We start from the raw sequence: 25,706 nt of genomic DNA, 5'->3' as shown, positions 1-25,706 counted from the left end.
ACCCCCGGCGGCCGCCCCGCGGCGGGGCCGCGGCCCGCCCGCACCCCCGGGCGGGGGGCGAAGGCGGCGGCCGGGCCGGAGGGGCTTTGCGGCGCGGCGAGCGCAGCGCGGGGCGCGGCGAGGCAGGGACTCCTTTGTGTGGGGCAGGAATGCGAGGAAGGAGACTGGGCGCTGCGTCCCGCTGGAATGTAGTTAATGCTGGAGCCAAACAATGATTTTCCCCGAGTCAGTCAGGGAGAGGGCGGCCGCGGCGCTGCTCGGCGGCGGGGTCGGCAGCTCCCTCCTCGGCGGGGGCCGGCCGAGCCCGGCCCGGGGCCGGCGGCGGGCGGTGCCGCGGAGGCGGCGGGGCTGTCACCGCGCCGGGGGTCCCCGCGCGGGGCTCGGGCAGCCCCGGGGAGCCGCGCACGGAGCTCCCGGGCAGGAGCGCTCGGGGTCCCGGCCCGGGGGGGCTCTGCCGCCCGTGCCCCTCACTGGAACTCTCCGGCGGGACCCGCGGCCTCATCCCGCGTTGGAAAAGGGCAGACTCTACCCCACCTCCGGCCGGGGCTTCCCCACACAAATGCCGGCATCGCTACGGGGTGGGGGGTCGGGAGTAGCCCCGCACCTGTGCGGAGATCCCAGTGCTGGCCAGGTGTTTCCGCTGAAAAGGCTTGTGTTTGTAGCACGGCAGCTGAGGGTTGTTGCCAGTTATTTATTAAGTCTTGGGAAAAAAAAAAAAAAGGCAGCGCTGAGACATATGATAAACATATTGTGGCCTAAAGCAATCTGTGAGTTGACGGGAGTGTAAAAAAGCAGCTACTGTGTGTGTAACTGCAAGAGCTTCGTCTGTTGATCGGTGACGAACACCCCAGCGCCGCTTGCTATTTACATCTGTGTGCTCACGGGAAAGACTGTCGAAAAACAAACCCCCAAAACAGCTACTGAACCACGACCCCCGATACTAAACCGTGGCTTACCGTTCTTCTTCTTTTTTTTTTTTTTTTTTGGCAACTGAGCTGCATCTCCCTGACAATCATTTGTGTTGATGGCAGAAATGCTGACAAAGCCCTAACAACAGGTATCTGACAGGTGTCCTTACACCGCTGGGTGCTGAGCACCCTGTAAGGAGAGAAATATGGCTCAGGTTTGAGCTCTAGGCACTCTGCTGTGCCAAGAACATTTTATTCTGTTATCTGACCTAATTAAACATTGAAAGCAACTGTGTACTCAAAAATGTCCCTAGCTGTGGAGGGCAATTGATTGGCAATCTGTTTTCTTGCGTGTGCAGGAAAAAAAAAATCCAACAAACCATGTAAATGTGCAGAACAAGACCTGAAAAACAAATGTTAGGCATGGCAGAGGCAGTCCACATCCACGTAGACATACGTAAGCTAACACCACCACCCTTGGGAGTCAAGTGCTCTTTTCTGTGTTCACATCTTTCATTACACTTTTTGCCCATCTCCTAAACAAGTTGTTGTCACGTGTGGTGCTTGTGGAAAAAGTTACATTTCACCTGTAGCCCGCAGGTGTGTGACGGTCGAAGGCACCGCTTGCAGCTGCGCGTCCTGGTGCAGCCCCTTGCTGCTCCCGCTCACACAGGGCCCTCGGCACCAGCAGCGAGCACTTCCCAGCAAATGTGCCCTGGCTCTGAGCGGGATCAAAGCAGCAGCTCAAGTCCCTGTCCCATTCAAGCCATGGACTCTGGTAAAGTTGTCATACACAGACACAAACTGTGCCGTCAGCCATGTCACATGGACACATCCCTGCCAAGATCAAAGAGAGGTTCCTCCCACAGGGCACATGGAGACCACCTTTAACTTGAGGCTTCATCTGCCTCACCAGGGATGAAGTTTGTTTGTGGCAGTGGGCATCTTGTGACCTGCTGCCCTCAACTGTACTGGTGCAGAGCTCATTCAGTCGTTCCTGGGGCCTGTACAAGGCTGTTCTCTCCTGTTACTGCCGACTTTTGTAAGGTTATCTTCCTGAGAAACTGGGAGCAATGCTCTGTGTGCTGTGTGCCACTGCAAGCAGGAGAAGCTCCTTGACAGCTTGGAAGGTAGGTCCATCAGAGCACATGTAAAGAAAATGTACTCTGGTTTAAGGGTGTCCTGTTTTGGTTTTCTTTTTTAACCGTACAACATTAGATAGCATTATCATTAATCTAACAGTGGCTAGGACATACTGGGAAGCCCTGCCTGTGTGCTCATGCAAGGAAGCATTTTGGGCAGGTATCCTTACAGCAGGAACTGCAGAGCTGAAGCTACAGCTCACACTTACAGCAACAGTGTCCTGTAGCTCTGTCCTTCTGAGCCACAAATCTGCCCTTTTGAGGCGGCTCAGTTCTGTGCTGCTTCTTCTGCCAGCAGGTAGCAGGTTTCTGCACTAAGTCTATTGGTACAGAAGTCATGAAAGCATGTGCTTTGTTGAGTATGCACTCATGGGAAAAACATACTGCAGAGTCTAAGGAAACAGCCCATTTTAGTAAGCAGTGTGGATCAAATGATAAAAATCACTTACTGTTTGAAAGCTTATGCTTGATAAGTAACTCCTGGGCCAGAGCATCCTGGTACCGTGTTCCCATCTCAGCCCTGCTGCAGGGGCAATGCTCCTGGCTCCCTTTTCACTAGGGAGTTGTACTTCTGTCACATGCATGAAGAACATCACATTTATCTGCAGTACAGCCCCAGGTGTGGACCATACAGGTGGAATAAATATGCTTGCAGTGGTACACGGCACACAGAGCATTGCTGCATTTCTCACAGAGGACCGTCTGTACCAGGCTGTGCAAACAAAAAGAGTGGAGTTAAAGCTGCTGTTGCTGTACTAAGTAGCCCCATCATTCTCCTCACTTTTAAATACATGAAAATCCAAAGTATTGGGTAGTTCCAGCTTGACAATCCTGATGTGGTTTTCTCCCCACATAATTTTCCATATACTTGCTTGATTATAACAACCATCAGTAACGTGTATATACTGCAAAAAGACTGACACTTCTGCAACTAAGAGCACAAGAGCTATGAGAGCGTTATAAAAGCTGAACTTCATTTCATGGTTTGGTGTGGTTATCCTTATGCCTGATTTTAAGTTATTTCAGTAAATCAGATATTAAGTAAAGCCAGCTGCTTCTGTTAAATAAACTCCATTGTCTAAGACTCAGAGGGAGCAAAATAGCCAGGTGGAGTTATTGATCTGTGAATATCAGCTGGCCAGGCCTCCCAAGAGCACTCCTGTTCCTTGTAATTGCCAGCGTCTACAAGGAAGCACTGCCCAGGCCAGCAGGCAGGGAGACCTGCTGCTCTGCTAGGCTTTGCTTCCCGAGCTGCAAACAGTTTATTACCAACAAAGCAGGGAATCTGTCAGTGTAAGAACTCCCCGTGGAAAAGTCAGCTCGGTTGAAGACAATGGCAAAAATCCCATTACTTGTGTTGTGGTGTGTGTGTGTTATATCAGACCTGACACAATGCAGGAGGGAGTTCTTTGTCTCACTTCATCAACTGAACAATTTGAAGCTGCTCCACAGATTTGCCTACTGAACTGGATGCTACCTGCTTTTTTGCAATTTCCTTCTTTGTCTCCAGCATTAAGAAATCAATGAAATTGTATGACATCCACAAGGTAACTGTTTTCCGCTTTTAAAATGGATCGGTTTCTTGGTAAGGAACATAAATGATTATTCTTTTATCTCTGGTGTGTTTTAAACCTGATGAAAAAAACTCAAACCCAAACAAACACAAAACCCCCAAAAACTTTGTGAAATTAATTCAAAAATTATGCTAAGAAGTGTTTTTATTTTGGGGTGGGAGACTGAAGCTTTGATTTTCTTTGAAGTGGTAGCTGTATTGGGTTTATATTGCTTTGTTTTGCATGTTTGGATCCTGTATGTTAATTTGTGTTGCAATACTTTTAAGTAGACGCAAAATTTTTGGAATATGAAGTTTGGATATTAATATGTATTTGGACTTGGGTGATTTGTTTGCAAATCTCTCTGCTCCGACCTGTTTTTTAAAATTCTCATTTGCAATTGATTGCAGCTTCTAAAAATTGTAATTCTAGAGTGTGTTTTAGGGCACCATCTTCTGGCAGACAGCACACACTGTATTTGAATGGCTGCCCTCGCTAGGCACAACTATTTAAAATATTTCTGACTAACACCACTCTGCAGGCTTACAGGTCATTTCTCCTTCTAAATCTGCAATAAAACACTATTTAACATTTTTTACATTCTTCTTATTCACTGCAACTGCAGCTATTCACTGTGCTGCACAAACATAACTTGGGACAGACCCTGTAAAATTCCAGTCACAACAGGCGCTTTGTGAACGTGCTGGGGCAGACAGACAACATCTGTCCAAGCACTTATGATTAATGCACCATATATGTATCTTATTTCTTTTATAGCTTCATCTTCCACTTCTTACATATTTCAGATAACCACACTTCTGTCCAGTACAGTTTATAGGCTCATACTTTGGAGGCTGCACAGGGCACTGGCCATCATTCCTTGCACTCACAGGTCACAGTCACTGTATATTCCAATGCAATCAGTTAGCAAATACTACAGTTGCATAAATCCACATTTTATTTGGCCAGTTCAGTTAGCAGTGCACTCACTTAGTACTTTTAAGGAGGTCTGAAGTTACATAGCTTCTGATTTTAGAGGCTTGGAGGAGCTACAATTTCTCTTGATATGATAAAAAAGAAAGTCCTGATTACAGTACTGCAAACCTTCATCCAGCAGAGGAATCAGAGAGCACTAGTGCACTGAATAAAGAATAGAAACACTGCATGAGGGTCAGGCTGCCAGACACATGCCCTGCTCTGCTCTGGTGGTGAAAAGTATCAGCCTGACTGTATGTGCCTCTTTATAGCCATTAAAGAAATGAGGCAGGCTATGAGCACTGACCTCCTGACCTGGCAACACAACACACTTCAGCTGTGATGAGAAGGATCATTTCAGAAGGAAAAGGACATTGATTTGTTAAGAACACCACTTACATTTACATTTCATTGTATTTTCCATATAAAATGGTATTATAGAGGTATCACTTGTTAACTGAAAATAATGCAAAATTTGCAAGGATAGAGCTGTTCCATAAGCATGACTAGTGAAGCCTGGTCTCTGCGTTCCAGCATCCTCTGCACTCTCCAGCTTGTAGCTCCTCTCCAAATCCCCAATAATGCTTCAGTCCGATGAGCCCTGTGTCCCACAGAGCTCTGGCCCTGCACTTACCCAGCAGCAAAGGTGTCAGTCCCACACCTCCAAAGCCAAAGTGCTACCACAGAAGCTCCTGGGGGTCTGTCTCTTCTTATCTCCAGCCACTGCCTCAGTATTGCGGGGATGGAATTGCTTAACGTTTGCAGGTAGCTTCAAGTGCTGCTGAATAAGTATCTTTTCTTTTGGAAATTGTTCTGCAAACTTCTTTTTGTGTGAGTGAAGGAGTCTGCTGATGAGAGAGATAAAGGTAACGTATCTAAACAGCAACTTCCTTCTTTTAATATAACAGATATCAAGCTATATCTACAAGTACATGTATTTACTTCATCCTGTTCCTCCCTTACAAGCATCAAGGCCTCCAAATCAAAGCATTGCCTCTCCCTCACGTACATTTGTCTGCAGGTATAAGCTCCCTGTAGTCATTCTGCTTAGGCACTAGCCCAGAAATAATCTCAGGCAAGCAAAAACCAGATAACTGACTTGTGTACGATTTGCTGTATTATCCTGATCCTAGTTCCTGCTTTGTTGCACATTCTGTATTTTAGATGCACAAAATGGAGGGCTTCTTGTCCTTATAGCTGCAAAGAAAATGAACAAATATCCCTACCTATAGGCACAGAAACAGAACAACCCCAAATTTATTTTCCTTAATTCTGTGTTTATTCAGTTTTCTAATCAAAATTTAAAATTTGGGGGCAGTAGAAGTAAGCTTGAAGCAGATATCAATGGTATCTACAGACTGAACACAAGCTGATTTGATCTTCTGAAGTCTAATAAATGGTTAGCAAGAGGTCTTTGTTGTAAAGGTCAGAACTTGAAATGGCACATCAATCTGCTCCCAGCTGTCAGAGTCCAGAGGCCAGGAAAGGATGCACCTTTCTCTGTGGTTCAACTATGGAAGGGTTTCATAAAGTAAAGCTGAAATGTCACATAGAAACACTACAAACACTAAATGATCATCTACAAGTTACAGTGGCTCTTTAGAAAATGGGCATCTGTCACCAGGGCCCCTGAGTTCTTTCTCCTGAATGGTTATCATTTGCCTCATAAAGGTGATTCTCTAGATGCTTTGGGAATTCCTTCACCCTCCCTCAGAACAGCTTAATGAATCTCTGGTTAACTGCTGTCAGTCATAAATGGTCAATATTTCTTTCCATGCTCTGCTGCAGAAAAGGGATATTGAATTAAAAGCATGCAGACACTAGGTACACTCTGTAATAGTCTGTATTTTCTTGTCCATACATGGCACTCAAATTCACCAAGTAAATTAAAAATGCGTCAAGAATTGTTTCTATAAAAGCAGCCAGAAAAGCTTATCTGCATTAGAGAATTTTGCTTGACTATAAACAAACAACTTGAGAACTGTGACAGCAGAGCCAATTTATATCACTGCAAATAGCAGTTTGTAGACTGATTTAATGAGCTGAGCTCAAAAACTGTAAGTGGAGACAGAGCCTGCATTAGGTTGCCAAGCCAAAGCCCTGGGAAGAATTTTTCCTCCATTTTAACATTTAGATCTTGTGCCTTCCAACTGTATTCCTTCCATATGACCATTACTGCTATTAGGAGTTGAACAAATTGTCATTTGAAAAATTGAAGTTTAATTACTTGAGAGCTTAATTAATGCTTCAATTGATAATTTTTTCTAAAGAGCAAGAGAAAGTTTAAGTTGGAAATTCTACATTAATATCGTGTTGGTGACCAGTAGCCTCATACTCCACCAGTTCTGAAAAGCAGCTTTTCATTTCCCACAGCAGCAGCTTGCATTCAGTGGCTCATTCTGTATTACCAAACTTCAAAAGAACTGACTAGAACAGCCAAGAGCCTGTCCCATGTTCTGTGGGAACAGCCCATGTAAAGGAAATACATTAAAAATCCTTCACTTCAAAGCATGTTACAGGAGGGATCCAGGAGCTTTCTCTGCCCCTCCAACTCCTCCCTACCCAGGCACGAGCAGCACAGCTGCACCTCCTAAATACCTCACCCTGTAGTTGCTTGTGCAGTTCCATTCTGGCCGTTCATGCTGTAAACCAAATTATGACACACGGTTAAGAACAAAAAACAAGTAATAACCTAAGGAGAAGCCAGGGGGACAGAACAGAACCACACCTCCCCCCCCCCCACCCCCATTTTTTTCACCCCTGAATCTCTCAGTGACATTTCAGTCCAGCTCATACAGCACTCAACTTCCAACTCACTAACACTTTCAACTTCAGTAAAACTACTGCAGTAAGTTACCAGAATTACACCCTCTACTGTTGTTTTTTAAAAAAAGTTAGAAATTAAATAAACCACTAATTTTAGTTTTAATAAAGCTTAAAACCAAAATATGTCAGCCCTAATTTTTGGAAGGTGTCATTAGACATGAAATTCTAGTGCTTCAGCTGTTTATGGCAAGAGGTTTTCCACTGTAGCACTGAAATCCTTTCTGCACCACCTCTTATTTGCGTCTTTACCTCTGCCTTCACTCCTGCCAGCCGAGCAGCAGCTAACTCAAAAGGATGCCACTGTGAACTATTATGCCTCCAAACAAGCCACTGCAATATGACTGTTACTACACTACCTTAAAGAAGAAATAAAACATTAATTGCGTCTGAGAAGCTGTTTTGTACAGCATTGGCAATTTTAACACAATGATGAGCTGGCCTTTGCTTTTTAACATTCTCCTTCTATAAAATTCACATTTGCTTTACAATTCACTCAATCTGCAAACTGTAACAGAATAAATCCTGCTGCTCAACTGCAGTGCTCTGTAAGGCTCACTGCACACTCACCTATGAATGGGAGCAGTTTTGGTTCCCTGGCATGAAAGTGGGAGATTATTTTGGTACAGTGACAGAAATGGCCAATTAATGCATTCTGAGAACCAACACTGACACTTCTGAGTTACCAACACAAATGCAGTAGGTTTTAAGACACGAGTTCTAAACATTACACTTTTGTCCTACACACAAAGTGTAATGTATAAAAATTAGAGCTTTCTTCATTCTGAAGGCATGAGGTGGTGAAAGCATGTGTGTGGTGGTGCAACTGCTGCAGCTCACGAGCCCAAGAACTGATTGTCCAAGAAAAAAAACATTCACAAAAGTTTTATTAAAAAAATTCCCCTTTCACCTCAAACAAGTGAAGCTTAAGTTCTGTACTACTAGGTTATGTTTAGAAAAATGGAAATAATACAGTAATTTTTGAAGGCTATACATTGTAAAATCCCATAAGTCAGCATAATCTTGGACTGTGCAAGCAAATATAGCAAGTATTTCAGATGTTATTTATTTGGTCCATCAGATGTACAGTATAGTAGTAGTATCTGAGTTTACAAAACATCAAATATAAATAACCTGAAACTGTAACAATACACAAAAATTTGCTTCTTACATTGACATACCAGGCAGTACGAGCTGAAAAACTGGAGTAAATTAACAGTTTTACAGTAATGTACATAGTGCCAGCTGATGTTTAAGAACACTGTTAAAACATGGCACTAATTTGCTTTGTTGGATTTTCTTCTTTACTTGTTCAGGGTGTGAAAAATGTTTAGGACTAGGCTAAAAATGTTTTTCTTCAAGCATCTGTGATTCTGTGAATGCTGGAGGTGAAGCAGTCACACTTAAAACACAGCCTCAGAAAGGGATAAGCAAATGTGCAGGCAGGCCACTGCTGGGAAACTTCAAAAGTAATCACTGAAAAATAAAAAATGTAGTTGCTTAAAATCTGGGCATCTGATGATGGCCCTTTTCTGAACAAAAGTAGGGGGTTTTTTGTCCTGTTGGATGATACCTAAAAGGTATTTACACAAAAATACCATGCTGTTTTCGTGACTGTTTAGGTAAATACTTATCTGTAAGTATTCATAGACTATGTTTCTACTACATTTACTATATGGAGTACGGAAAAGACTTCTGAAAAGAGTCTACTGATACGACAGCTTTATCATCATGAGAAACAGACACAAATTATTTAAGCCAGTGATTTGGTATCCGCTTTGAACCAAGGCCTTAGAGTTAGTCTAGTTCTGGACATTTTTCACATCCCACCACAATTTGCTGTTGCAGTATGACATTATGTGAATCACTTTGTCAAGGGGCATTTGGAGGTTCCCCCAAATGCTCTTCATCTTGCTCTTAGCTCAGCACACGCTCTTCGCCCCGACACACTCGCACCCTTTCTCCTCGAGTTTTCTCTTGAGGCTCCTGTTCTCCTCCTCCCCAACACTGCTGGAAGCACCTTCATCCTCAGACTCCACGATCATGAGGTCGTCTTGCTCCTGCTCAGCGCGCGCTCTCTTGGCCCCCACGCACTCACAGCCCTTCTCCGCTTTCCTCTTGCGGCTTTTGTTCTCCACATCGTCAGCATTGCTGGAAGTACCTTCGTCCTCAGAGTCAACAATCACCACATCATCCTGGTCTGGAGCTGCAAAAGAGGGGTTTGGAATTCAAATGGATACTGCAAAGACAGTCTACTCTCAAACCAGTTTTCACACATAAAATACTGGAGCATTCTTTATCCACATTCTTTACCATGCAACTGCAAGAGTATCTTAAATGTCCCTGAAATTACTATAAAATATGGTTTTCACACTGGTATTCCTTCTGCACCACAGGTGTGGAAAATACTGCAATAAGCCAAAAATATGGGAAATGCATTAGTTAGCAGGACTTTTTTTGCATGTACAAAACAGAAGAATTGCTGCTGTCTGCAGTAGTTGTTGGGAAAAGAAGTTTTACGCACACCAAGCTGTAGAGCAGCCTCTCATTTCCCTACTGCACTCAGCACAACTCCCACAAGAGGCCACATTCCAGGAGAGAGAACTCACAAAGAGAGGGAGAAGTGGAAGGTTGAGCAGACTTACAGAGCTGAAGGATAACAGTGGATAGTATGTAAGGGAAAAGAGAACCCAATGTGAACTTTCAAGACATGTAATGGATTTTATTTGGGTTTAAACACAAATTCACTGTAAAAACTAACTTTATGCAGTTTTTAATATAATTTGAAGTAAATTTTAGCAATACTCTTAAAATTGAGTTTTCCCTCAAACAAGAGGCAAGGGACTACATACTTAGTGTCTTAAATCTGCACATATCTTACAGGCAAAGGAACACCAGGTAAATAATACAATTTCAAGGCATATGTACCATAAACTTTTGTGCCTTTTGTGCCTTCTGTAACAATTGTAAATGTGTATTTTTTTATTTAGTATGAGTTATACACAGAGGCAACTTAAATGCCTTTTATTTTGTATTGATGAAGCTAAATCATACAACTGAAGACAACTTTAATTGGACTGCACTAGTGAAAAACTGTTTTGTTTAATATTGATTACTGTTGATTACCTGTTGATGTTGAGGGTTGTGCTCCATCATCGCTACCATTGCTAATGTTCTTGGATGTTGGTTCTGATGGCTTAGGGCCAATTCTTTCAGGGGTATCACCAACAACTTCAAATTCTACATCTTTTTCTAGGTCTTCACTGCAGAAAAATACACATGCTTTTAAACAGCCAGAAAACAAACTCTTGTCTTTTACACAAAAAAAAAAAAAAAAATTCAAGTATTTGAGTACCCTGCAACTATGACAAAATGAGAAAAACATATTGAAAAAGAGGAAAATCTGTTCAGTCCTCTCTTGTAATTTATGCTTTGTCTATTCTTAAACACTATTCCACCCAGTGCTATGAACTCAAAATGCTTAGGAATCAGAAAATCATTAGCTGAACTTCCCTTTCTTCCTTAACATCACCGCCCTACTCCCACTGAATGTGCAGTGTGCTCAGTTTCGGTGTATAATATGTCTATTACTTACCCAGGGTTAAATACACACCCCAGCTATTTCAGAGTGACTTCTGAACACATGCAGTCAAGCAGAGGATCTATTATTCCAGCAGGCTGGGGTTTTCTTGCCTTTCTAAATTTTAGGGTTTTTTTAAAATGCCAGTTTCTTTCTTGTTGGTTGCCCCAAAAAATAATCTGTTTTTGCAATGTATTCTTATGTTGTGTAACAAAAAAATTACTGAAATAAACCTCTTTCAGTTATTGTTGTAAAAAACAAAACCACAACAAAAGACTACAAAAAAGACACAAAACAAAACCAAACAAAACCCCTTAAACTATAATTTCTTAAAAAACAACAATTCCTCTTTTGCCTCTATATTTCCTTTCAGCAGCTTAATCTGTGAACTTCATTCATGTACTTAAATTGTGAGTGAAAAATTCCCTGTGGAACTGTTCTATGTATATACACAAAAAATCCTTATTTCAGAATCCTTACCTATGAAGCACATTGATTAACAGTGTATAGTCCTGGAGGAAATCATCTGCTTGTAGTCGAGTGCCATTTCGAATTCCAAAGTCTGATAATTTCCTGTGGTTATTTGCTACAAAAACAGTAAAAAGCCTGCAGTGTAGAGAGCTATTTATAAAGATCTTTACACCTGAATAAATACAGAGTACTCCAGAACTTTTATGTAGGAACATAAGATTAACACGTATTAGCTCTATTTAAATTAAAAGCTGACATTTAAGCCTACTAGGAGTTAAAGCTACTTATGTTTGATTTATTTACTCCTCATGCCATCGTGTTCAAGCACTTCACAATTACTGCATTTGAGAACGTTTTGGAGATGGTTTCTGGCATCATGAACAGAGCACCATCTAAGAAGCAGAAAATGAAGGGGACTTGCAGGCAGATACCTGTTCCTGAAAGGAATCCTGACACGCCAGCTGAGAAGTGCTTTGTTCAGGAAAGCTGAGCTGGACAGCTTGCACACAATACCACTGGCTATCCTCAAGCCACTTGAAATACTAGCAAATCCAGTTCTCTTCAAATACTAGTCCACAGGGTGAACACAGCAATGTCTGCTATACATATATTCTGTATGGTGTCCTCCAAGGTTTTATGTACTCTTATCCCAAGACCCTCGGGAGGCATACCTACCTTCTGTTTCACCTTCTTCTGAAGAGATAAGGATAGTTCCCTTTCCATCATCTATTTGTACATCTGGTGCTACCATAGCAAATTTTTCTTTCAGTATCTGAAAATACAAATATATTAAAATATATTCAATCAATCTCTGACTTTGAAAGATTTATTTAAAAAAGAACCTTGAATTATGTTTATTATTCTGGCTCATTTTCAGACATTTACTGAAAGTCTATACTTTTTTGTTCATTTCCATGAACAAAATGACTGTATTTTTGAGGTCTGATATCTACAGGTTTATGTATGCTGGAAAGTTTTTTAGAATACTTCATAAAATGACAGAATTATGAATCAATAGTGACTACAACTGTAATGTAGCTACTGAACTTTCAACTGAAATACAAATTTAGTTTTTTGCTCTCAGATATTAACAGGCTTTAAAACCACCAAAATTTGCAAAATGCAAACATTCTTTCACAAGACATACAACACACATGGGCAAGAAGCATAGTGGCTATCAGCTCTTCTTGCAGCTGAGAGAAATGGAGAGTAAATAGGAGATGCTTAGTCAGAATATATTGAGCAAATACCTTATTTTAATAATTTACAGTATTAGGTTCAAAATGAAATGTAACTATAGCTCAAGATTTACCTTGTCCTGGAGTGTCAACACAGTAACTTTGTGTGTGTTAAGTTTCACAGTCACTTCTGGCTTACTTGCACATACATAACAATTAGGATTTGGTGGATCCAAAGCACAAGGAACCAGTAGCTTCTTCCTGGGATTTGGCTGCTTGTTCAGAAAAATCTTGAGGACAGACAAGAAGAAACCAAGTTATTCTGTAAGTACCAGCAGGTCTAAAGCCTGTTTTCCTGCAGATTTCTTCTCCTGGTCTCACAAGCTGTCCTGTTCCCTAATCCTCTCTGCTTTGCCTGCTGAGCAGGAGTCTCACACAGCCAGTCCACCCCATGCTGACTGCCCAGCTCCTGCCCAACACCCATAACACCAAATAACCACAGTGCGAATTATGGCAGCCTGGTTCTCTCTCCTACCCAGCAGCAAATTTTTATTGTCATAGGAATTTAACGATCCTTAAGACCTGCACTTCTCTCTTTCCATTGTGACTGAAAGCTCCCAGCATATTCAGAATCTACTCAAGTGACAAGTGAGAGACAGCAAAACTACACAGAGTAGTCAATGAATGTTAAATGGAACTTTTAAACAAATAATAAACAGCAAGAAAGCAAAAGCGTTTTATTCCCACTTACCGTTCTACACTGATCTATCTTCCCCGATAAAATCTTCAAACCCTCCAGCACGATCAGCCCAGCTATCACTGCATTGGTAGTAGCTATAGCTGGGATAATATTTCCTGCCATTGCTGCAAAATAAACAAGAGTTGGCAGACTTTTAACAGCGAAAGAAAACAAGATTATAATTTAAATGAAACAATGTTACATTTTATCCTTACACTTGATATCAAATCTGCTCTTCATATTCATTCCAAAAACATGCATCCTGAGGTTTGCAGCAGAAGTGACGAAATCCATGGCAGAAGGGTCATCCTAACAAGAAGTTATTACAAAAAGCATTTAAAAATCAGATTACTCATTGGAAAGAGTTTGCAACACATGGTTCCTAAAACCTTAAAATCCGGAATTAAAAAGTAAAAAGTCTGTACAGTATTTAATTTTGAAGTCCATATACTTCCTCTTTCAGATGGTGTACTCGGAGCAGTAATACTTTAAATACTACCTACAATTTCTAAACATATGTATTTTAGTACCAAGTTAGTATATTATTCGTACTAATAAAATGCCTTGTGTGTTACAAAAATGTTTAAATCCTAAGTCTTACAATGTTTCAAACATTTTCAACATTGAATTTCAACACCGAATCAGCTGTTTCAAACATTGGGTGTTTCAGAGATAAGAATTTTTACTATTGGTCATAGTAATATTTTACTATTTTTCCCCCTCCCATATTTACAGACTACTTTTTTTCTTATGCCAAATGATAACTGACTGGAAGTGATCCTGTGTGTGGTGATAAAAGAGAAAATTCTTGTCTTCTTCAACAGAACTTGTATTGCACACCCATCATCAGCTGATTGCTCATAACCTCAGCAGAACCTCAGCTACTGACCACTGGCTTAGAGCATGTTTTGGAGAGAGGTAAGAAGGGAAGAATGAAGTTGCATTATTAAAATATTTTCAAAAATCAAAATATGACAAATACTTGTGAATTTGTGCTTTTATAAGCTGGAGAATTTGGTGAATTAAGTTATTTCACGCCACAGCAGTTAATCCTTGCCCTCAATGAGTCACACAAGACAGTGTTTAAAGAATGTATTTGTTGATGTATTGAAAGTGTTTCCATGAGGTGCCAGATAGTTTTGTTCTAAGTAGTACTATTTTGGAAGGAAACTGAATGAGCTCAACTAATATTTGTACTACACACGTAGAGTTTATATGCAGCAAACTAACCTTATCCCAAATAAGTGCTTCTCCATCAGCCTTCTCAGCCAGGTGAAGGCTCAGGGTTTTAACACTCTTTGAAAACAGGTCTGCATAGCTCCTGACATTGAGAACCTGCTGATCCTTCAACACTGCAGAGCTCTCATTCTGCTGGTCAGATATGTTTTGCTCTTTGGGAAAAAAAAGAAAAAAAACCCTAAGATCAGGAATAATTGTAAGTTCCATAGAAGTTCTCTCAAATAACTTTCCAATTTCAGCAAAATTAAGTATTTTCTAAAGTATTTTCTAACATATTACAACAAATCCACATTTAAAACTGCAACTACAGCTACGGCATCAGTCACCTAAACATGCACAAATTACAGCAAATGTAAATTTCAAACAAATTAAACTTTGAGAGATAAATCTATCAGTGCTTATGGCAAGGTGTCCTATAATAAGCTGACATGTAATTTTGTTAAATGTGTATTTTCTACAGCCAATACCGAGTATCTAAAATAACAACTGAAAAACAGTCTTAAAAAAATGTTATCTTTACAGAGAAAAATTTGAAATCTTCAGGAACTGTAAAGAATTAATATATTCATTATCAGTACTCAACTGTGACAGTAAAAAAATGTACATATCACAGAGATGCCTTAATAAACAGCAGGTGTGATTTACAAATGTACAGTAGGAGGAGGGATAGTTACCTTGCTTTTGTACCTCAGCCCAGTCCAGTGGCACTGGAGGCTTTCTTTTCCTCCACAGCTTATCCATTGTCAGCAGGTATCTAATGTCATCTTTGAAAAGCTAGGAAACATAAAAAAAAAATTTTAAGTGGAAGGGGAACAAAAAAAAAGACACTGAAAAATCAGCATTACATTGATGAGGTTTTGATTTTCTCTTTGACAGTATTTTCAACTACATAAAAACAGTCTAAAAACTTATTCCCCACTCTCTAACACCCATGTCATGAGCAGACACAGTTCTGATTAACCTGGGGAGGAGTAAAGTGAAAAATCAAGAAACAGTAATCTAAACAGTGGTTTCACCTGTCTACTGAAGCCATCCCTACTGCTCTTTGTATGCCCTCTCTGAGACACGTGAATGAACATGCCAATGAATTTCCAAAGAAAATTATTACTACCTATGAACATTACTCCTCTAATTATCCACTTTCAGTAACTATTTAGAACAAAAACTCCTAAATCAGTTTGTTTTCTCTTATGCCAGAGCCTGATGATGCACAGATGACTGATAGCTTTTAGATTCTCAGACTGGTTCTGATTATGTCCAGTGCAATTCCAGAGGTGACACAGACCCTCTCCCATTAAAAGTAATTGCAATGGAGTTTTGTCTGCAGAGGAGGCAAGCTGCTGCAGCCATCTGTGCAGATGCAGGTGGAATCCTGTAAAACAAGCAAGAGACCAACACAACAGCAAAACTGGTGGATATCATAACATGATCACATAATTGATAGCTAGCATTAAACATCCAAGCTGGGGTTTGATTTAACTTTACAGCACCTCATACATTTCAAATAAAGACATTTGGATAAAGAAGATACCTTAGTAAAAAGTTTGACAGGATCATAGCCAGTTGATTTAGCCCACTCCTTAGTTGAAACACGTTTAATCTCACCATCTTCATTGGATGCTAGTGCTCTGGCTTCTGCTTCTGCTGGCTCCCCTATTAATAAAGTGATAACCAGTATTTTAAATTAAAAAAAAAAAAAAAAAAAAAAAGAAATCCCATCCAAATATTACCCCGAGTCAATTGCCAAAATTATGCAGGGACCATAAAATGGCTTTATTGCACCCAGCAAAAGCTGAATTAGGTACAGTGTCCCTGTTCCTCTTTGCCTCTGCAACTGCAACTCACTGATTTAAGTTAGTAGCACCCAACTCCTTTATTTGCAGAAACAATGAAAAACTGTTTCCCATTAATTTTCTCCACATTATGATGTGACTTCATAAATGTCTTACCACCCCTTTTTAGTTGTCTCTTTTTCTGGCAGAGTCTTAGTTTGGTTGGGATTTCAAAACAAACAAACAAAAATTTCCGTTTCCGACCTCTGATTCTTTTTATACAAAAAATTCTCTAGAAAGATGCTAATAATTTTCTTTCTTTCCCAGTCACATTCAACAATTGCTATCATGATTTCTAATAAGCAGGTTGATGTTTTCATAAAACTATCTATTAACATTTTGAGTGAATGAGAAAGATCAACTCAGAGATCATAACATGATGCGTAAATTTGTGAATATTTCCCACCTTTCACCAATGCATCATTTGCATTATTTCATATTTATCTGCCTCATGTATCATTGCCCAGTCATTCTATATTGTGAAGCTTTCTACTACTTTTTGCAGTTATTCCTCACCTTTTTTATTTTGAGTGACTTTGTTCAATCATCCATGCTGAACAGCACACATCTCCCATCTGGGACTCCTCTCACCACCATTTATCATTCAAGTAGTTTAGCCACTTCAGGATCTTCAGCCTTTTTTGTCCCCGTGGCTGCTTATCTCCCTCAGGTTCCCCTCAACAGTTTTTGAATCTGCCCCCTGCACATTCAGAACAGTCTACACCAGATACACTTTCCAGAAGTTTGCTGATTCCTTCCAAGGACCCACAGAGCCGTGCAGGGCACGACTTCCCTTTATAAAGGTTGCCTTGACTCTTCCCTGGATATCCTGGTTTGGGCTGGGAGAGAGTTAATTTTTTTTCTAGCAGGTGGTCTGGTGCTGTGTTTTGGATTCTGCAAGAGAACAATGTTGGTAACATTGCTGATGTTTTAGCTGCTGCCAAGAGGTTACTCCAAGTCAAGGACTTTTCAGTTTCCTGTACTCTGCCAGTGAGCAGGAGCACAAGGAGCTGGGAGGGAGTAGAGCCAGGAGAGCTGACCTTAACTGGCCACTGAACTGGGATATTCCAGACCTCAGAATGTCCTGCTCAGCACATAAACTGGGGGAGTTGGCGGGGAGGGGCTGATCTCTGCCTGGGGACTGGCTGAGCATCCATTGGCCAGTCTGCAACTGTGTCACTTGTTTGTCTTTATTCCCCCTCTCTGTTTACTCCAATTATAATAGCACTAGTATTACATATTTGTTTGTTTCCATTGTTAGCTTTTCTTACCCCAGCCTGTGAGGTTCACTTTTTGTGTGGCTCTCCCTGCTCTGGGCAGGGCAGGGAGCGAGGGCTGCGCAGTGCCCAGCTGCCAGCTGGGTCAAACCCGGCCACTGTGTGACCAAGGCACCCTGACCATGGGCAGTCTGGCACTGCAGACACCAGGCTACAGCTCACACCTCCTACAAGTGCCCTGGTGTCTTTACTTAAAGAAGTGGCATCGCACCTGCTACCTCTCGAGTACTTCAGCAGCCATTGTTTTAAGTGACTTTATATTGCCACTCTTTTTAAGACTCACCTATTTCATTCTGGATTTCCTGTAGAAACAACCTGTTCAGTGATCACTATCTGATGTTCAAAGAATTTGAAGAGTTGAAGGATCCTCTAAGCTCCCCCTCCCAAGTCCATTCATCTATCAAAGGATCCAAAAGAAGCAACCAACAATGATGCTTATTCACCTCATAGTAACTATGACTACTGTCCTTACAGAAAAATACTGAATAGCTATAAAAATATCACTCAAAATGGGCATATTTCTCATGTAGATTAATGCTGGAGTGCTGCAGGCTAGAAGAGTTCAAACATAATTCCTGCAGTTCCTTGCAAACCCTCAGCTAGGAGTGGAAAATGCAGAGAGACTACAAATATCACTCAGTGTTCTGTTCAAAATACAAGCCTCCCAGAGGCCAGAAACAGAATCTTCTTTAAAGAAAAGGAGCTGAACTCTCTAACCTTAAGAAATGTACAGAAAGGAGTCATAATCTCTGAAACAGAACATTTTGGTAACAGGGCAAACCACCAGCTTATATCACACTCACAGGCAGCTTCAGGATCAGCTCTGTCAGGTGAGACTTCTTGATCAGCATCTTCTTCTCCAAACAACTGGCTATGTAACAATGAAGAACAACAACAAGACTAGAATTTCAGCATAGCTGGTTAAAGACTCAAATATTTGCTAATGGATACATATTCATTTGAGGATTTTGCTGTCAGACTGCCACATCATACATTGTTTTTAAACTGCTGGGATTCATCACACGTGGACTTAACACTGACAACACAAAATGCCCAATACAAGAATGAATTTAGCAAAACATTTTTCTGTATAATTCACTCAACAGTTCACCCAATATTCAGTCTAATATTTATACTGCCGTACTAAATGCATTTTTAGAACCTGTGGGATATCCAAGATTCCAACAAACTTTATACTTGTTAAAACATGCATTAAACTGAAAAATGTGCTTACTTCATATGAAGATGACGAATAAAGCAACCTCAACCTACACTGCTGTGCCAAACTACTCTGCCAGATTTTTTGTGCTATTAGAGCAAGGCCTAAATACTAATCAACCTTCCATCTTTATAACAACCCCAGAACCCAGGTCAAGAAACTTGGGGTTTTCACCATAATCTCTTTAAATTAATTTAAAATTAATTTAAAATATACATTATAATAAATACAAAAGTGTGTCAATTTTATTTCTCTCTCTGTAGGTTTAGAAACCAGAAGAATGAACCATAGTACCTATTTAAAAAAAAAAAAAAAATATCACTTACTTGAACAAATACTTAGCCCACACAATGCAGTGGATAGGCTCCGAGGGCGTATTTCGGATTGTGCAGCCTGGGAACGTTTTCTGAGTTGGTTTAGGCTGACATTCATAACATTCTGTCACTCCCTGGTGAAAAATGAAGCATTTACTTGTCACTCTGAGATGGCTACTGATAGTTTAGGCTACTAAGAGATGAACTGTAACTCTATCTCCAAACACCCACTCCTTGTTGTCTAAAATAGCCAAGGACAAGAGTAACACCCCACCTAACCTTTTTGATAACTGTGACTTGTCCAAGGTAGCCTGCAGTTCCACTCTCTATAAGAGGAATATCAGCAGCCAGACACATCCTGTTCACATGGTTACGGGCAGCTGTAAATCAAGAGGGTTTTAAAGAAATAATTTGAATAGTTAAGAAAAAAAAAGTTTTACTTCTCCAAATTCAAACTAGCATCCTAGGCAAACATTCATCCTTAATCTGCCTTGTTTCTTTATAGAGCACTACACCATTTTCACAAAGTCCAGTTTCCCATTCTCACAAGATGTAGTGACATTAATAAACACAGCAAACTCAACTGACTAAAGCTACACTGAACCCACAATACCCATCAGTTCCCATGAAGCAGCAATTAGCAGTTAACATTTACTTTCAAAACACCTGCAGAAACATCAGCCACCCTTTCAAGTTTCTAGCAAAGCACACAAGACTTAGTCCAACTGCAGAGGGGTTAAGAGGATACTTGTTACTCAAATGACACTGCAGCAAGGAACAAGCAACATCTGCAATATAAAATCATAGTGAAAACTTCACCTCTGTTATCCAGAGCATTCATAACCAACGTAAACTGGCGGAAGAACTCTACGTTATAGTCAGGGCTACAGAAAACAAAAACAACATTTCAAATGGCACAAAGTTGTTGGTTATATCTGCACAAGAGAAACTCTACACATGCAACCGATGTTCGTGTGATAAATTACACATATTATAAATTTAGCTACCCTTTAACTGCCCCATTTGTCTTCTGCCCATTTTAAAGCTGGGTGAAAGCATGAATTTATGCTGCTGGAAGGAAGCTACTGCAATTAGTACTAATTTGACCAATGAAACAGGCAGACAAGGAAAAGTGATTAAACTACTCTGACCTAATGAGTAAATTGGCTGAGCTGTGGTAACTGACCTTAAAAACCATCAGCTGTGGCTAAAACATGCACACTGTAATTACCACAGCTCATCAGACTGTGCATAATTCATTGTACTGTGATAGCTCCATTGGTTTGACTGTGTGTCCATACCCTGAGGAGCCAACACATGGGACCTTAAATCTCAATACTTCAGTTATCTTCACATTGCATTTTTCTGACTTAAAGAAGAAGGTGGAAAAGAAGAGAGAGTAAAGAGGAAACAGGATTAGCAGTTTCAGGAAAAGGATGCAGTGAGTCAGTGTTTCACTGGCTAATGGCAACATCAGAGTTCAAATCTTCATGATACAGAATATCCATTTTTTAGACATTGGGGCAAATATAAATGAAAACACGGGTAGCAGCTAATGGAACCCTACATAATCTTGTACTCTACTCGCTGGTTGCAGATCATAAAGACTAAATTTTAACAGCTTGGGGCATATATAAATAACAGTTACCTACACACACACAAAGGACTTAATTTTTTAAATCACAGACTTAATATTCGCATGTCTTTTAATTTAGTTATTGCTCAAGACATCGGGGCATCCTTACAGAGTAGAAACTTACATGGCAAATATAGCCAATAAAATGAAAAACAGACACAAACAAATGACTACAGCTTACTACCAGAGCTTAAAACCCATGCAAAAACCACACTCCCACTCAGGTGTGTGGTAGTTCACATTTACAGCTATTTCTCCTTACTGAGGACGCTTTGTAAAATATCTTAAAGCACACCATTGTAGCATTTAAATAACACAGTACTTGCAAATCAAACATGTAATTAGAGCTTAAAACCAAACATACTTCATGATGCTATCATGGTAAGCTATAATATTAGCTTCTGGACAAAACTGTAACACGCTTTCCTTGGCAACCTAGAAACAAAACAAAAAAAAAGAAAACAAAAAAAACTTATTATTTCTTCCTTCCTTCTAAAAGACAGACTTGATACCAGCTGTGTATCGACTAAGTTGACTACCTTAAGAGATTTAAATACTTTAATAATGAAATGCTGTGGACAGCCACATTCAACCAACCAACACTTACCTCTTCCCAGCAGAAACTAAATTGTGACATGTTTCTAACACTATCCATAAAATAATACTGAGTAATGAGACTTGGGCTTTGACTTTTTCCTCACCTGTGATTTTGATCTTCCAACATGTTTCTTTTGAAACAGAAACTGTCTGTTGAGATTGCTGACATCAATAGTATCCAAATCAATCTATAAACACACAAGAGAGGCATTTCACTTTCACAGAAAGAGAAGGAACAAAACCATTAACACAGTTTGAAGAAAAGACAATTGGCCAAAATGCAGAAACTTTACAGACCCCTTTTCAGACCTTTCAGGTGTTACATCAGCACCACAGCAACTGAAAAGACACAAGTGGTCACCTAATTATCGTCAGGAATCCATACGTGATCAATCATTGCTGACAGGGGACCATGACAAAAGTGCAGGGCTACCACAACAAGCTTTCTGAAGAGAGTCCCTGCCAAAAACGCACGTGACTCTTGAGAGAGCTCCTCACAGCAGTGAGCAGAACGTCAACACCACCTGTCCTGCTTACACAGGATAAAGATTTTAGTGGCAGTTCCTGAGGAGCAAACTCAGGAGGGAAACTGCAGAAATCCATCTGCATGGGTCCAGCCAGCCTCTCCCTGCACTGCCCACCCTGAACACTGGCTCTGTGCTTCCCCAAGGCCCAGGAAAGGCTGCTCCAAATCAACTGGTCCTTCCACTTTATACGAGCATGGCTTTAAGCACCTGAATCAGTAAAACAAGGGCTGCACAGCCATCTTACACACACACTGCAGGGCAAAAGCTTTTACTGCCTGTGCCCAGCAGTAACTGCCTAAGTGCATGTTAACAAATTGTGAAGTCTACTTATAAAAAAAGAAACCAAATCACACAATCAAAATGTTTAAAAACACACAGCACCAAACACCCCGAGGTGCAGCCTCAAAGGATGCCATGACTGCAACTCCCCTAACAGCTATGCTTCTATTTATTAATATATACACAGCAAGAGCATAAATTCAAGTATCTTTAGCCCCCACAAGAATTTAAAAGATTCAACTAGAACTTTGACATTTTTTCCTAGCTTTGTTACCACTACTTTTTGTGCAATTAAAGTTTCTTTGATCAACAATTCTTTTTAGAAGCCTTCTCCAGAGTTTTTCTGAGCATTAGAGAGATTTCTCCCAAATTCCCACAGGTAATGCTGACATACTCAACACAATAACACCTTCAGCTACCCAGAGAGCACTCTCAGACTGACTGTGCAGTGTGAAGTTAAATTATGACCTACTCAGGGTGTTCTCACACACTTCTAACTTCATTAACCCAACCTGAATTATGAAAAAAGCACGGCACACACTCACTGAACATCCTTTGTGTGACAGATCCAAACTCCAATATTAACTTTCCTGTTTTCTGAAGGGAATATTTTTAATTGAAGGACTAAGTTTTAACATACTAAGAACTGCAATAGCTAGAGAGTTTCATTTAAACAGTTAATAAAAGCACGTGTGGATACAGAGCAAACAGAAAAGATACATTTTAAAAATGTATTATAGAGCTGAGACTGTTAAACAGTACTAACATGGTATCATAGTAACTACCCACTGCCTTGTCTCTTCAGGAAAATGGTATTTGCATGATTTACATTTCTACCTCCTTTTCTTCCTCATAAGACACACAGAAAGCTTGCTTAGTCCAAAACCAAAAAGCCCTAGAACCTCAAGGGAAAACAATAAAGTGCAAAACTTTGTTAAAACCTTCACTACCCAGAAAGCTTTGAGTATTTCAACTGGAGACGATGACAAGTGACATCAGCTCCTGCTAAAAGCAGGAATTAGAGCACTAAAGGGAGCAAAGGGAGTTCTTCTCCAGAGAGAAAACTTGAGACCATTAGACCTCAACAGAAGCTTCACTCTAGCTAAGAATGATCAGAATTTAACAGCTCACTTATAACACAACTACACTGTTCCCATTTTTGTAACCTGGAAGAAAAGGCATCATAACAACATTTACTCATGTTCTTAATTCAGACCTGGATATTGAAAAACATTCATTTTGTTCTTCATTCATAGGACAAGGATATGCCTCTCAACATACTAAAGCCCTGTATTTGTCAGTTGTCTGGTACTCAAAATGACTAATTTTTTTTAGTATTAATATTCTTTTTTTAAAAAATCACAACTTATGTATAAAAAGCATTTTCAGATGTTCAAGTTTGTTAATATTTAAGAACTGAGGAAAACCCTCAACAATATCACAAATGTTGACAAAAGCAATTTATTCTGCTAATAGCAAATTCCCTCTTTATGTAATAATTCTTTTTTTGCTCTCACCTTGTCTTGTACCCGTTTCCTATGTTCTTAAAACATTACTCTCTTGCATAAAACACTGCCCGTGATATTGTCATATGAAGATAGCCCTGATCCAACATGTACTTAAGCTAATGGAGTCCCACCAAGTCAGCCTTGAAAGGCAACACCAAACCCCAAACTATAATAAGTGAAACAATAAGCACACCCCAGTGAGATTTGTGCATAATGACTAACTGGAAAATCAGGAGCTTTAAGCTCTATTATAATGGACTGCAGGGGTATATAACTGACACAGTAGAGCAGGGGGGAAAAAAAGAGGAGAACAGTGCAGAGAATGCCTCCACTCCTCTGCAGTTATCTATATCCCTGGTGCAATGTTCAAACTGGACAGGCTCTCAAACCAAAGGGACAATTTGGAATTAAACATATTCTATAAGTTTCAAAAGCATTCCAGTAGGAAAGCCCAAGCCGTAAGAATAACAAGGCAAGCCAGTAACTATTTTTTTCTACAAGCTGATTTGGTTTTAGGTACGCGCTGCTCTGCTCAACAAGTCTGCCTGCAAACCCAAACTCCTCACAAGCTGTCACACAAAACTCTCAGATGTGACTCCTGGGCACGTTAGTAAACCGGTATTCAAGGAAACAGACCTATGCTCTGGCTGGATTTAAAACCGTATGTTCTTTCTTACTACAGTAAGAAACCAGTAAAGGTCTGGACACCAGGCAATCAGCTTCACCAGCAGTATTTGTCTCTATCCCGTTTTCGTTACTACCCTCTCACATCTGCCCTTCCTGTACGCATTCACAGATTAATATCTGGAAGCAAAAGTGAAAGCACGAGCCCGCGGGAAGCGCCAGCACTGAGGGAGTTTGCAGCCCGCGATCCAAAAGCACAGTTCACCTCTGCCGGGGGGTTTCTCGCTGCAATTCATCACGGGACCATCACCCCCAGCACCGGCAAAGGCGGCACTGGGCTAAACTAAAGATTTTCAAGGTATCGCCGGGCAGCAAACACGGCACAGCGCGGTACCCCGGGCGGTTCCATCCCCGGGCTCCAGAGATATACGGCCTTCCCAAGGAAGGCGGCCGGACCTCGGCGGGGGAAGGAGGAGCTCCCGCGCCCGGCGGGAGCCCGGGCTGAGGGGGGGGCGGCGATGGCGCGCAGGCCGCGGCCCCTTTGTGGCGCTCCGGCCCGGCGGTCCCGCGGCGGCTTTGGCGGGCCGGGACGCTTTGAAACCGCGCACACACAGCGGCGGGCGGAGCGGCCGCGCCCACACCGCGCCCCCGCCGAGCGGCACCCGCGGCCCCGGGCCCGGCCTCCCCCCGCCCGCCAGCCCCGGAGCGCCCCAGCCCCCGCCCCGGCCTCGACCCGCACCACGTAAATGCTGCTGAAGCCGGTGAGCACCAGGTTCTTGAGCAGCTCGCAGCCGATGCCGCCGGCCCCCACCACCAGGACCCGCGCCTGGGACACGGCCTGGGCCAGCTCGGGGCGCAGCGGCCCCGACAGCGGCGCCGCCATGACGGACACGGCGGCGGCTCCGCGCGCCTCCTCACGGGCCCGCCGGGACAGAGCGCCGCCCGCGCGCGCGCAGCGCCCCCCGCCGCCCCGGAGGGCCGGCACCGCGCACTGCCCGGGGAAGCCGCGGCGGGGCAGGAGAGCCGCGAGTTCGAGCCCCGCTCCAGCCGGGCAGCCCCAGGGACGCATTCCTGGTGCACCAGGAGATTTTTATTTGTTATAGTCATTTTTAGTATATTTGTAGTTCAAATATACATATATAATATATTTATATGTTTAATATTTTTATATCTGATATTAATATAAACAGAGTTCAAGAAGTTTTTGGACAATGCTCCCAAGCACATGGTGGGATTCATGGGGTGACCTGAGCAGGGCCAGGAGTTGGACTTGGTGATCCTGATG

At 41.6% G+C, this 25,706-nt stretch overlaps 1 protein-coding gene across 1 annotated transcript; it reads right to left on the bottom strand.

Moving 5' to 3' along the window:
• Window positions 1-8,270: 8,270 nt before the first annotated feature.
• UBA2 (ubiquitin like modifier activating enzyme 2) lies at window positions 8,271-25,342 on the bottom strand. The gene is made up of 17 exons (XM_032121944.1): window positions 25,161-25,342; window positions 21,588-21,671; window positions 21,251-21,321; window positions 20,070-20,134; window positions 19,530-19,630; window positions 19,263-19,384; window positions 18,521-18,588; window positions 16,140-16,261; window positions 15,283-15,382; window positions 14,600-14,760; window positions 13,585-13,678; window positions 13,382-13,494; window positions 12,765-12,920; window positions 12,128-12,224; window positions 11,462-11,567; window positions 10,528-10,664; window positions 8,271-9,607 (listed from the first exon to the last, which is right to left on the bottom strand). Exons 1-17 carry the CDS (start codon window positions 25,302-25,304, stop codon window positions 9,324-9,326), a joined length of 2,025 nt encoding a protein of 674 aa, XP_031977835.1. The 5' UTR covers window positions 25,305-25,342; the 3' UTR covers window positions 8,271-9,323.
• Window positions 25,343-25,706: the final 364 nt, after the last annotated feature.

The sequence above is a fragment of the Corvus moneduloides genome, chromosome 12, assembly GCF_009650955.1.
Source record: "Corvus moneduloides isolate bCorMon1 chromosome 12, bCorMon1.pri, whole genome shotgun sequence".
In the NCBI taxonomy this organism is placed as follows: domain Eukaryota; kingdom Metazoa; phylum Chordata; class Aves; order Passeriformes; family Corvidae; genus Corvus; species Corvus moneduloides.
Note: the sequence above shows the minus strand (reverse complement) of the source record. Positions and strands in the feature narration are given on the sequence as shown.